This window comes from Urocitellus parryii, chromosome Y (genome assembly GCF_045843805.1).
Source record: "Urocitellus parryii isolate mUroPar1 chromosome Y, mUroPar1.hap1, whole genome shotgun sequence".
Classification (NCBI taxonomy): domain Eukaryota; kingdom Metazoa; phylum Chordata; class Mammalia; order Rodentia; family Sciuridae; genus Urocitellus; species Urocitellus parryii.
This window is the reverse complement of record NC_135548.1, coordinates 16,228,060-16,242,650: the sequence shown is the minus strand read 5'-3', so window position 1 is coordinate 16,242,650 and position 14,591 is coordinate 16,228,060. Positions and strand designations below refer to the sequence as shown.

At 35.9% G+C, this 14,591-nt stretch overlaps 1 protein-coding gene across 1 annotated transcript in view; it reads left to right on the top strand.

The window, feature by feature from the left end:
- The window catches only part of LOC144250944 (roundabout homolog 1-like), a 186,620-nt gene that overhangs the window by 124,720 nt on the left and 47,309 nt on the right, over positions 1 to 14,591 (top strand). Inside the window, 2 exon segments of the mRNA XM_077794110.1 lie at positions 747 to 890; positions 10,270 to 10,578. Of these exon segments, the coding sequence (XP_077650236.1) occupies positions 747 to 890; positions 10,270 to 10,578 (453 nt within the window).

The window sequence follows — 14,591 nt, the reverse complement described above, 5'->3', positions numbered from 1 at the left end:
GTTTCTCCAAAAATAAATAACCAAAAACTACCTCTACCTCCATCAAAACACAGTGTTTAGAAGAGTCACATTATCTAGAATCAGCAACTATCTTGAGACAGAAAAGGGATGTAAGTCATTTTTGGTTCATCTAAATATGTGAGATAGATAATTTTAGATCACCTCAAAAGAAATACATTGGATTCTGCCATCATAGAATGTCGAAAATATATATTTAGCTAAAATAAGGATGTGATTAGAACAGTTCATTCTTAGAACATGAATTTTTTATGGACTCTGACTCTTTGGAGAAAACAACAAACACTGAATATATTATGAAAATTTTTAATTAACGTTTTTGTCCAAGAACATTTACTAATACTAGTTGCAAAAATATGGGAATGTGGAGCTAGGGATATAGCTTAGTTGGTAGAGTACTTGCTTCACATACACAAGGCCCTGGGTTCAATACCCAGCACCACAAATTAAAAAAAAAAAAAAAGAATGTTTTTCTTTACCAAATAAGTATCATGAACTCTTACAGAATATAAGAAGTGATTAAAATAATAAAAGAAAAATAAAGACTGGAAATTCTTTTAGGCTTTTTTCTCTAGTGACTAGCACAGAGTGGTAAACAGCCTACTATTTGTTGGATTTTATTCAAGTGATTTTTAAAATTAGATTCCTAGCTTCAGTGTTTTGCTGTTGTTGTTCCTGTTGATAATTAATATTCACTGATGTGTCTGGCTCTGTTGCTTCTTTCCCAGGTCGCCGACATTTTCATGCATCTCAGTGCCCGAGGCCCACAAGTCCTGTGTCTACAGACAGTGCTGCGGTCATGCAGAAAGCCACACCAGCCAAGAAACAAAAACACCAGCCAGGACATCTGCGCAGAGAAGCCTACACAGATGGTAAGTCCACTGAAAAGCACCTATGAATCCCGCCTGTTTACCCTGCCTCTCTGGGATCAGTGAATGGGTTCACTAACATTAGAAATTACATTAAAAATTCATTGATAGTAAGTGTCACATTATGTACAGGAGTGATCTACTTCCATAGCTTGTCAAGCACCTCTAGCCCTTATTGTTTTCTAATAAGTTGATTATTTAAGAACAAGTGTACACGTTTAATATTTTGAAGTTTTCATTTTTCAAACAATTGGATGTGACTATATTTGAAATAATGGCAGAGGATTGACTTTTGTCAGATTCCTCCAAAGTATCTCTAATTTTTTTTTTTCATTTTACTTTTTTTACAACATAACATTCAAACAGAAGACAATACATTTGTGTGAATATTAATTCTACCCGCAGTGGTATCACCACCCAGTTATTTTGTGCACCAAAAGGCAAATCAAATCATCTTCTTCATGCCTTCACATATGATATTGACTCTCACTGAAGAGGGGCTGCTTGTATTCTCAAGGGAGCATGGGAGGAGAATGCAAACCACTGTGATGTTGTCTAGAGAAAGACTTTAATGAAAGTGCCTCAGGTGGCCCAGCATTTATTAAACCGCCACCTTCTCATTTTATAACACAACACCACGGGCTTCGTCGGAAATGCATGTAAGATAAATTCTCTCCAACTCACCACCTTGTCAAGTTTTCTAAATTTGCTAAAGGGGTGGGGGACGAAGGGTGTCACAGGCACAGTTCCTCCACCTCCTGGTCCTCTGCAACCACAATCTGATTAGGACTTTCATTACAAGTCAGCAATTTTTCAAAAAGGGCATCATTTGCCATTATCATATGAAAGCCTAATATTATAGACCCTTATCCAAGGTTACGAGGAGGGTTTTCTGAGGTACTTCTCCCTGTGATTCCTGCCACTTGACAGAAAAATTTAATACAAAGCTCACAGCACGATGAGCACAAGTAATTTTGCAATGAGTGGCTGTCCGGGCTATTATCTGTACTTTATTCTGAGTACTTTCTCTCACTAGCATCTATCTGATATTAGACTACATTAAATACTGGTGTGACACAGCGCACCTGGGCCTCCTGGCTTCCTCCCAGGACTCTTTTGTCAGTGAAACTGAGCTGTCAGAATATTATCTGATTTTGAAGGGTTATTACAGTGGCTTTGTGCGTGTTTGCCTCTGTGAGGGGACAAACACTAGGTGTAAATTCCCCAACTCTACCAGCCATTTTACATTTATGGGATCCCTGTAATGCCATTTTACAAGTTTTATGGCTGTTTTATCAATTTTTATTATCTAGAAGAGCGTGCTCCTAACTGGAAAACTGGCCAACATGGAGTCTGGATGTAAACACATCTAAATTGAATGCATAAGGGAAAATCTTCCTAAAGCAGATCTTTCCACTTCTTCTTTATGTGTGTTTCTTTGGGAAACATGGCATTGAATAATGCCCCCTGAAAATGTTTTAAGTAATGCAAACATGCCAAGTTGAAAAATACAGCATTGTAGTTCTGAATTACACTGTGCTGGAAAATTGTTATCTGTATTTATTGTCCTCATTCCACAGTACTTATTTCAGTGTGTTTAATAATTAAATGTAAATTCTAACTAATCCCTGAATAATAACTTAAATTGAATGATGAAGCACACAAGTTATTTTTTTTTTAATTTAATTTCAGGAATACCAAAGAACTATATTGAAACATGTGTAAAGCCAAAAAGTTAATCTGAAACATTATTTGGATTTCTAATTGCTAATTTCACAAAAGTGATTATGCAAAATTATCATAGTACATACTTTAATATAGAAGCTAATAATTATTTTCTTTAGGTAACAAAATTAGATCAAATGGAGAAATAACTAAAACTGTTTTTAAATTATATATTTAACTTCCCCTCAACATTTTGCTAAGTTATGCTTATTATACTAATATTTCTTGAATTTAATTCAGTGTGTTTACTGGTGGGTAGGAGAAAAAGTAATAAAGCTATATTTTATACATATCCCAGCATGCACATCAATTAATTAAAACCACAAAAATGCAGATATTTCTTAATGCCTCAAATAAAAGAAATTCATGTATCCCCATACTCCATAGCGCTAGAGATTGAACCCAGGGCCTCAGATAGGTGGGGCAAGAGTCTACCACTGAGCTACCTACCCCCTCTGAAATGTACATAGTCTTAATGGCTATGGGTATGACAGGAAGAAAAGTCATTTTCTCACAAACTCTTTTATCAACTTACTACATTATATTTTTTAAACATATACTCACAAACCATTCTACAATGAAGCTCAAAGCAGACAAAATTTGTATAATAATTTAAAAGGAGAAGTGGGAAGGAGATAGAATTTTAAAAGCTTACAATTGTTAGAATGTGAATTCCACATATCAGTAAGATATGGAAGGTTTGTTGGCTTTTCTTTTTTTCTGAATGTAATGCATAGACTCATGGATGAGCTTGATTATAGTTTATAGATTTATGTCCACTGTCTAGAACATGATGTATCAGTTTTGCATTTGTAGCTCTTTTACTTTGTAAATTTAGTTCAAATTCTGTATTCCCTTGGTAGAATTTTTGTAAACTCTATGAAGAAGAATAAAGAGTAACTTTGAACTGAGAGAGCGATCTGGAATGAGTCTTCTCAGTCCCCACAGTAGTTGCTAAGGCTGCCAAAATAATCTACCAAAGATTGGGTGACTTAAACAACAGAGGTTTCTTTCCTGAGCTCTAGAGGTTAGAAGATCACTAAGAAGGTGACAGCAGGGTTGGTGTCTTGGGAAGCCTCTCTGGCTTCAAGATGATGGTATTGTCCCTGTGTCTTACATAATCTTCCAACTGCCTGTATCTGTGTCCTTATCTCCACTTCTTAGAATGTCTTTGGTTAGATGAAAACTCACACCAGAGAATTCATCTTAATAACTTCTCTAGAGACTCCAAATACAGTCACATTCTGAGGTATGGGGAGTTAGGACTTTTTGATATGAATTTTAGGGGGACATATTCTGGTCCCTAAGATTCTACCAGCCCCTCCAGAATGCTTGCATTGTGGGACTGCTGAATGCTAGGCATCGTGCTTCACACCACAGTCAGACTGACAGGCAGCATCTGATTATTTATTTATTTCATATTTGCCACGTTCAAGTTTAACCCAGATGGAGGATAGGATTAAAATATATGAATATTTATCAGCTGAAATCTTATGGAGTTATAGCCAAGCACAAGTGCATCTCTAGGACCTTCTAATAGATTCTTCCCACCCCCTCTTTTCAACCTTTCCAATACATTTACATACTTGATTTAAAAACCAAATCTACGTTATTTCTCTAGCTGTACTTTTCATAAACTATAAATTTGCCACACTCTTTGGAATGATGTTATTTTGACTTGATTTATCATTAATTACAAGGTCTTGGGACTTTAAGCAGTTAAGTAAATAGGCTGCAGAATCTCTATAGTGAGTTAATGCTGTGCTGGCAGAATTGTCTGCATACACATGTTCTTACATATTTCTGTACATGCTATATAATTTGTTATTTAGAGTCTTGTGTAAGAAGTGAGTTAGTATTCTTATATAAAGAAAGAATACACACACACACACACACACACACACACACACACACACGTAAATCAGGTCCATAATCCCAGTTCTTAAACCCAATTTGAAGTACTTTATGACATGAATTACGTGAAAAAACTACTTCACATAGGTGTATTGTTTACACGTGATTATGCCTGGTTTAAGTTCATAATCATTTTATAATCCTAAATAATTTCTTGGGCAAACATGTTTATATGAGAAATTAAACCTGCTAGCATTCCTCTATAATTGTCAATTAAACACAGTGAAGATTATATACAGGAAGTTGGAATCTTTAAATCATCACTGAGTTCTACTTTTGACCTGTGTTACAGACAGCACCTAATGGAACATGTGGTAATAGGTTTTGTCTTAAGAGTTATATGTTCCCAAGACTTTGTATGATCTTGTGTTAGTGGTAATTGTTAGATTTGATAGTTGATAAACACAGATAATTTGTGATTTGATGGTAGTGGCTTTTACTCATCTGTTTCCTGATAACCTGAGTTCACAATCTGGTTTATGTTTACAGTAAATAGAGAGTAGGGAAATGCATCTACAGCCAGAGTATGCTCTGAATGAGGATTTTTCCCTTCCTCTTGTTTTTAGTCCCAGGTTCAATCTGAATTTAAAGCACTCTGCCTTGGGTTTCCTGCCTTTAGGCCCTTCATTATGGTCTGGTTTTTAACTCTTTCTGTTAACTTGATCAACAAGTAGCAGAGGGAGGACTTATCTAGGACACATCTTGTACTTATTTTTAAGTAATATTTTTGAAAAATCCACTTAAATAATGGACAAAGGAAGTAATTCATGTACTAGTAACAGTGGCAATCCATGTTGCAAGACAGAATACTTAGAATTTTAACATCAGAGAGAAATTAGTACTGTTGGCTCTACTTTGTCCACCATATTAACTACTATGTTGAGGCTATTGATATGACACTTGAACATGTTAAGTCCCTGAAAGCCAACAACAAGAAATTGAAATTAAAACTTTGATCACTTTTTATAATGGGTTCTCAAGTACAGCAGCTGGTACTAAAAAAAAAATGTGAGTTCAAGCTGCTTCTTTCAAAGACCAATGCCATGAATCCTAATGCCTTAAGCTTTAGCCTATAATGTCAAGAGAAAATTAGTTAAGAAAATCTTACAACTTTTTTAGGAAAAAATAAAGGGTTCATTTATTATCTTTTAAATATAAGAATAGACTCCTAGATTAAAGCTGATGCTTTCTAGGTCCTTCAATATACTATTGTAACAATCTTCAAGTCACAATTTTAACGTTTAAGTTTCTCATATTGGTACATGTAAATGATAGTTGGTAGACCATTGTTAGTAATAATAAAATAATTGGAAATAGCCTACATATTCCTCTGAAGACATTGGCTAAATTAATTATATATTAATAGAACAAATAGTTATGAAAACTTCTCAAAAAAAGTATGTATTTATAAAAAATATATGATTACATGGTAAAAAGAAAAAAAAGTACAATCCAATTCATGTATTAAACACAGAAGGCTATATACTTGTGTCTGGAAAAATCTCTCAGGCTTGCCATCTGTGGATTATCAGGTAAGCACTATATTTAATCCCAAGTGTGACCATTTTTGGTGGTCCTTGACTATGAATGCTGCTTCTTTGAGTTTATGAGTTGGCCACCCTGTTTTTGTTGTTGTTTGTTTAAATAAATCACAGTGGAATGCATTACAATTCTTATTATACATATACAGCACAATTTTTCATATATCTGGTTGTATACAAAGTATATTCACATCAATTCCTGTCTTCATACATGTACTTTGGATAATGATGTCCATCACATTCCACCATCCTTGCTAATCCCCTGCCCCCTCCCTTTCCCTCCTACCCCTCTGCCCTATCTAGAGTTCCTCTATTCCTCCCATGCTCCCTCTCCCTACCCCACTATGAGTCAGCCTCCTCATATCAGAGAAAACATTTGACATTTGTTTTTTGGGATTGGCTAACTTCACTTAGCATTATCTTCTCCAATGCCATCCATTTACCTGCAAATACCATGATTTTATTCTCTTTTATTGCTGAGTAATATTTCATTGTGTATATATGCCACATTTTTTTTTTATCCATTCATTTACTGAAGGACATCTATGTTGATTCCACAGTTTAGCTATTGTGAACTGTGCTGCTAGAAACATCGATGTGGCTGTATCCCTGTGGTATGATGTTTTTAAGTCTTTTGGGTATAGATTGAGGAGAGGGATAGCTGCGTCAAATGGTGGATCCATTCTAAGTTTTCTAAAGAATTTCCATCCTGCTTTGCTTATTGGCTGCACCAATATGCAGTCCCACCAGCAATGTATGAGTGTACCTTTTTCCCCACATCCTCACCAACACTTATTATTGTTTGTATTCATAATAGCTGCCATTCTGACAGGAGTAAGATGATATCTTAGAGTAGTTTTGATTTACATTTCTTTAATTGCTAGAGATGATGAACATTTTTCCATATATTTGTTGACTGATTATGTATCCTCTTCTTAGAAGTGTCTGTTCAGGTCCTTGGCCCATTTGTTGATTGGGTTATTTGTTTTTCGGTGCTTACCTTTTTGAGTTCTTTATATACCCTAGAGATTAGTGCTCTATCTGATGTGTGAGGGGTAAAAATTTGCTCCCAAGATGTAGGTTCTCTGTTCACCTCACAGATTGTTTATTTTACTGAGATGAAACTTTTTAGTTTGATTCCATCCTATTTATTGATTATTGGTTTTAATTCTTGTGCTATAGGAGTCTTATTAAGGAAGTTGGGGCCTAATCCCACATGATGAAGATTAGGGCCTACTTTTTCTTCTATTAGATGCAGAGTCTCTGGTTTAATTCCTAGATCCTTGATCCACTTTGAGTTGAGTTTTGTGCAAGGTGAGAGATAGGGGTTTAATTTCATTTTGTTGCATATGGATTTCCAGTTTTCCCAGCACCATTTGTTGAAGATGATATCTTTTCTCCAATGTATGTTCTTGGCACCTTTGTCTAATATAAGATAATTGTAATTTTGTGGGTTAGTCTCTGTGTCCTCTATTCTGTACCACTGGTCTACCAGTCTGTTTTGGTGCCAGTACCATGCTGCTTTTGTTACTATTGCTCTATAGTATAGTTTAAGGTCTGGTATAGTCATGCCACCTGTTTCACTCTTCCTGCTAAGGATGCTTTAGCTATTCTGGTGGGTCTCTTATTTTTTCAGATGAATTTTGTGATTGTTTTTTCTATTTCTATGAGGAATGCCATTGGGATTTTGATCAAAATTGCATCAAATCTGTATAGTGCTTTTGGTAGTATGGTCATTTTGATAATACTAATTCTGCCTATCCAAGAGTAAGGTAGATCTTTCCATCTTCTAAGGTCTTCTTTTATTTCTTTCTTTAGGGTTCTGTGGTTTTCATTGTATAGATCTTTCACCTCTTTCATTAAGTTGTCTCCCCAGTATCTTATTTTTATTTGAGGTTATTTTAAATGGGGTAGTTTTCCTCATTTCCTTCTCAGAGGATTTGTCACTGATATACAGAAATGCCTTTGATTTATGGGACTTGATTTTATATCCTGCTACATTGCTGAATTTATTTACTAGATCTAGAAGTTTTCTGGTGGAGCTTTTTTGGCCTTCCAGGTATAGAATCATATCATCAGCAAATAGTGCTAATTTAAATTCTTCTTTTCCTATAGATATCCCTTTAATTTCTTTTGTCTGTCTAATTGCCACTGTTTCAAGAACTATGTTAAATAGAAGTGGTGAAAGAGGGCATCCCTGTCTTGTTCCAGTTTTTAGAGAGAATGCCTTTAATTTTTCTCCATTTAGAATGATGCTAGACTGAGGCTTAGCATAGATAGCCTTTACAATGTTGAGATATGTTCCTGTTATCCCTAGTTTTTCTAGTGTTTTGAACATGTAAAAGTGCTATATTTTGGGGAATGGTCTATAGAAAATAGTTCAGATTGATTACTCTGTAAAATCAACATTGAAGATTTGAAATGCAGATGGGAGCTACTACTAAATGTTGTAATTTTAAATTTAAATCCTTAAAAATGTTTAAATTTTTTACTATGTAAATGTATTTTTTGTTTAAAATCTTAAAGTACTAAATATTTAATAAATGTTTTATGAATACTTTTTAGGCTGTTTATTATAGACATCTCTAATGACATGACTGAAAACATAATTATGTTGTTAATTCCCAAATCTCTGTTTCTCTGGTTTTGACACTCTTGAAATTCAGATTTTATATGGATTTACCTATCCTACATCTCTATCTGGCTATCTCTAAAGCTCCTCCCATTCACTTTTCTAAAACTGAGCTCACACTCTTTCTTCATAAACATCTCTTCCTATTCCTACATTCCATACTTTCGGTGATGTTTTTCTCATCAACTTAGCCATCTATGGCTAAAGTCCTAAAAGTCATCTTACGTTCCCTTCACCACCCCCTCCAAGCTATATTCCATTGATCATTAGGTGATATTGCTTTTCCTTCCTCAGTGTCTCAAGATACTCTTCATTTGAACAACCACCAACATTGTTCCATTTTCTGTCATTACTTATATGAGCAATCGTAATAACATTATGGCCTCCCAAAGTGAAACTTTTAAAATTTTAATCCATCCTTCATACCATAGCTCAAACAATCTAACCTGTAAAAACCTGTTCATAATCTTCTACTAATTTATCAAATATTATTAAGACATATCTACCTTTCCTCCCTGGAATGTTTATGATTCATTTTTAAAGGGTATACTGGCCGGTCATGGTGGCACATGCCCATAATCTCAGTGTCTCGGGAGGCTGAGGCAGGAGGATCACGAATTCAAAGCCAACCTCAGCAAAAGCAAGGTGCTAATCAACTCAGTGAGACCCTGTCTCTAAATAAAACATAAAATAGGGCTGGGGTTGTGGCTCACTGGTTTAGTGCCCCTGAGTTCAATCCCCAGTGCCAAAAAATAAAAAATAAATAAAAGAGTGTACTGTTTAAATAAAACAAATATTTTCTAGTTATCAAATGTTATGCTTTCATTCTTGTATATGTCTACAATGTAAGAAATTAAATTAGTTTATTATTTATATTATTTAAATATAGCTATGAGTATACATATATACAACATATATGTATGAAGTAATCAATCTGTATTTATATTAGTAATTATGTGGCTTAAAACTCACAGATCTATACAGAAGGGAGAGAGTCCATCAATGGATGTGAGATTATAAATGTGATTAAAAGAAGAAGCATAAAGAACACTAAACCAGAAATTTAGAATACAAAGACATTAGTCCTGATTCTGTTGTATCCTGCTTTTGAGATTGGAATTAGCTTTAAGACTATCTGGAGCTTTCTTGTCTACAAAACAAGAAGGGATTTAGGCTGGATTGGACAATGGCCAGTAAATCTCAACTGAAGTGCCATGTTCACTCAATCTGGTGTGGTTATCTGAGGGTGTAAGAGCACTTGTATCTGGGTTCAACAATATTATGCTGAAATCAATTAGGAAGTCTTGCCCTAAATGGAGTAGGAGAAATTACAGTACCTGTGCTCAGTACTGTCTGTCCCAGAAGATAATCTCTACGTCCCCACCCTGTCATTCAGTAGTCCCTTGCTAGACAATGAGAGAACATTGAATTTGGCAGTTGTCTTATCCATTGGCTGTCTTCATCTGGTTCCTTTAAGATACAATATTTCACGGTTGAATGTGACTCCAGTAATATTTGATTATTTTCTAAGTGGCAAACTTGTTAAAATATTTTAAATATTTCTTTTTAGATCTTCCACCTCCCCCAGTGCCACCACCTGCTATAAAATCACCTACTGTCCAATCCAAGGCACAGCTGGAGGTACGACCTGTAATGGTGCCAAAACTCCCTTCTGCTGAAACCAGAACAGACAGATCGTCAGATCGAAAAGGAGGCAGTTACAAGGGGAGAGAAGTATTGGACGGAAGGCAGGTTGCTGACCTGCGAACAAACCCGGGTGATCCCAGAGAAGCACAGGAACAGCAAAATGATGGGAAAGGACGAGGAAACAAGGCAGCAAAGCGAGACCTTCCACCAGCAAAGACTCATCTCATCCAAGGTACTTATTTACTTATGCATAGAAAACACAGATGAGAAAACACAGTGCAAGGCACACAGGCTACCTAGGGCTATATGAAGAGAGGTAAGATCAAGAAGTTCGCTCCTTATCATGGAGCCAGGCATGTACCCTGGCTTTTGTAAATTACACAGTTATCACCTCTGTGTCCTTGGTTCTGAAATTCACTCCACCCACAACTTTTCTCCTGATCTTTAAAACCAACCGTCTACATTCTTATTGATTTTCTTTATATCTGTGTTCTTGTCAGCATCCTAATTCAAGGTGGAAATTATTTTCCTCCATGAAATCTAAAGCTAAAGAATAATTTCAACAGGTTCCATAGGTGAAACAAGATATCAGATAGAGAATATAGGCCAAACAAAAACATGAAATTGTGAAAATGAATGTTTGATGAACAGTGGTTTCCAGTTTGGTTGAAGAATAGGATGCTTAAGGCCAGGGGATAAATGGAAAAATGGTAAAAATAGAAAAGGTAATTAGATTGGAAAGGCCAGAGGTACTCTTCAAAAGAGTTTGGGATTTATGTTATAGGATATAGTGAGCCAATAAAGAATTCTGAGTGAGAAATAGCAATCAGATTTGACTTTAACAAAATAACTGCCTGGGCTGTATGGCACAGAAAGAGACTGGAACCAGGTGGAATAGTGCAGTGATCATCCAGGCATAAAATGTGAAAGCACTGAATTAAAATGGATTGAATGAAAAGGAGAGAACAGCCTACATCTGCATTTCAGAGATGGGCCCAATAGGACTTGATGACTCATCAGATGTCAGAATGTAAATTGAAGTAATCCAGTTAAAGACAATTATCCAAATGTTGATTAGGTGGCCCTGTCTGAGTTGTAATATAATTGAGCACAATTATATAAACCAATATAGAAAAAAGAAAAAAATAATAATTTTCATGGGGAAAATAAATTTAGTCTTAAATGAAGATGCTGACAAGAGCATAGATATAAAGAAAATCAATAAGAATGTAGAAGATTGTTTTTAAAGATCAGGAGGAAGGTTGTGGGTAGAGTAGATTTTGGAACCAAGGACCCAGAGGTGATAATTGTGATTTTCAAAAGCTAAATATCAGCAGTGATATGCTGGTAAATGGTTAGCCATCAGTTCTCAGGGAGAAAAAAACCTCAAGACTAATTTGTAGTATTCTGTTAACTTTGTTTTTAATCTACTTAGAGGAGATTGGTGAATGTGGTAATAGGAAGAGACAAGTACAATAGTTTCTAGTGAGATGTCCCAAAGTGTCACTGCCAGCCACAGAAGATTATAATTAGAAAGTAGGCAGAGAATCCATGCTCTGTAAAGGAAACTGAGATTGTCCTGTCTACAGATAATAATCAAAATTATCCAGGGTTTTGAACATAGTGTGCTAATGTTGGGGTGTGGCTCAGGGGTAGAGAGCTTGCTAACACATATGAGCGGCTTTGAGTTGACCTTCAGCATTGCCCGCCCCCCACAAAAAATAAACTGGAAATAATGGAGGAGGAAAGGATTTTTGTAATACATCACCCATGAGTACTAGTAGTATTAAAACAAACAAAACTCTTCAGCGCAGTATGCACAATAGGAGCCAGAATTCAGAGGATTGAAAAGTGAATGGAAATTTGGAAAGGGAGGTGTTGAGCAAAACCTCTTTCCAGAAAATTGAGTTGAAGAGAAGGAAGGGCTGCAGTAGGGTTGGCAGGAAAGTCAAATTGGTGGAAATCTTTGAGGATGAGGGATTTGAACATGTACTTTATAAATAAGGAGAAGAAACCATTTAAGAGGAAGAGATTCAAGAACAAAATTCGCTTGAAGGAGGAGTCAGGAAAGAGAGAGGGTAGTAGACAGGAAAGCTGAGGGTACTTCCCTATAGAGATTATGTCATGGTAAGCTCTGACATCCGTCTGTTGCTCTGTCCACTGTGGGCATCTGGGCAGTCGTGAACTTCCCTTCAACATGGAGGGCAGTTTGGCTTTTTTCAGGGACTGAAGCCTGGACTCCTACTGCATGTGTGCACTCAGCAGTGAGGTAGAGAGTTCTGTTTTGCTCTTCAGTCACCTCCACTCTGGGACCACAAACCCCTGGAGACGTCACCACAACCCAAAATTTCAGTAATGTGCTTGCTTATTTTTAAATCAATTAAGTTGAGTGGATCTGGACCTGAGCTTTTGGCTCATGGTGACAGTGCTCCAAGTACTGATTCATCAATAAAAAGTCACGATGTAAGTTATGAATTTTATATCTTGCCAGAAACTGTAGACCGATTTCCTGCTCAGAGCAATCTCTCTCTCCAAAGTAGGTGGGATTCCTCAGGAGGAAACTTTACAAGCCTGGTAAGGATCTTGGTGTCACAAAATTGGGACAAAGAAAGAAAATTTAAACATTGATCTTCAGAAATTTAATGAGTGAACTAAGACTGGAACCATTAACCTTTTTTTTTAAAGATATATATGTATATTTTTTAGTTGTAGTTGGACACAATACCTTTATTTTATTTATTTATTTTTATGTGGTGCTGAGGATCAAACCCAGCACCTCACAAGTGTTAGGAGAGCCTTCTACGGATGAGCCATAACCCCAGCTCTGGAACCATTAATCTTGAAACAAGAAATTCTTTCTGTTTCATGAAAAGTATTGAGTATACTGCTTTTCAGATTTTTTTTTTGAACCATGGCCCTCTGTATGTGTCATTAGATTATCATTTCTATGCTTGCTGTAATTTTCACCTTCATAATTCAACTTACATTATTTATAATGAAAGAGGCATGCTGATTTACATGTGTAATGTATGGTACTTTTTAATTAAGAAGAGTGGTTTTTGAGACTTGAACATCTGATCTTTTTGCTGGCATTTACCTCTGTGAGTTCAATTTATTTCTGCATCTATCAAATGCCCACTATGCTATTAATTATTGTACTAAGTCCTGAGATTTGTGTAAGCATGAACCTTGACCCTAAGGAACTGAAGTCAGAAAGAGAGAGACAGATAATCTATAAATTCACGGATATTTTTATTTAATTTTTAAATTTCTGCAGCCTCCCTAGGGCCATCATTGCTGACCATTGAGCCTCTAGGCAGCCCTAAAGTCTCAGTCAAATGAATATTTTTATTTTATATTCAGTATACTTTTCATGGTATTATGCTACTTGAAAGTCTGAAACAAGGACAATTAACACATGTAAACTGAGTGTTTGAGCATGGGTGGGATTTAGCCAGGCAAGGAAAGTGGATTGTTCACATGGAAAAGTCAGCGTTTAAAGCTATATGGTCCCATTGGGGAGATTGTAGGAAATTCAATCAATAAAAGTGCAAAGATGAAGCTCTTGAGGTGAAGAAGGCTTAAATCATAGGCGCCCATAGATCATAGAAAGAGGAAGGATGTTGAGAGAAGCTGGTTGATATGGTAACAGCTGTAGAGGCAGAGATGTGTTAGAAGATGTGTACAATTCCCACACAAGAGATACAGAGAATTTAAACCAGGATATCGGAGAATTGATGAGTTATTAGGAAAATTCAAGAAACTCTTAGAGTCAAAATCATCCTTACTTTTTGTATGTTTAAATATATGGAGGAAGTACATTTAAGACATACAGGAAGGTTTTTGAAAGAATCTCAGGCAATACAAATTTTCTACCTTGAATATCCTAGTGATTAGTGATACCAGTAGTTGTACTAGAGAATAGAAAGGGGGATGAAATCTCAGGGAGATGGGCAGGATGAGATCATTGTCTGTATGCTGAATCTGAGGAGGTGTTCAGTTAGGCTGGCTGTGGGGCCCAAAGATTCGGACATAATTTGGGAGTCAAAAATATAAATGAATGTTACCTAATGATGAAAATAGCAGTTAAAGGTGCTCAGTCATTCATGCATTTGAAACTACTTATTAATGACCTATGTCAAACGGGGAATATATCAATATGTGAAGCTGACAAAAACACCTGTCCTCATGGCAATTATATTCTGGAAAAGGTTCAATCTATAAGAGTGACAGAAATCACCCAGG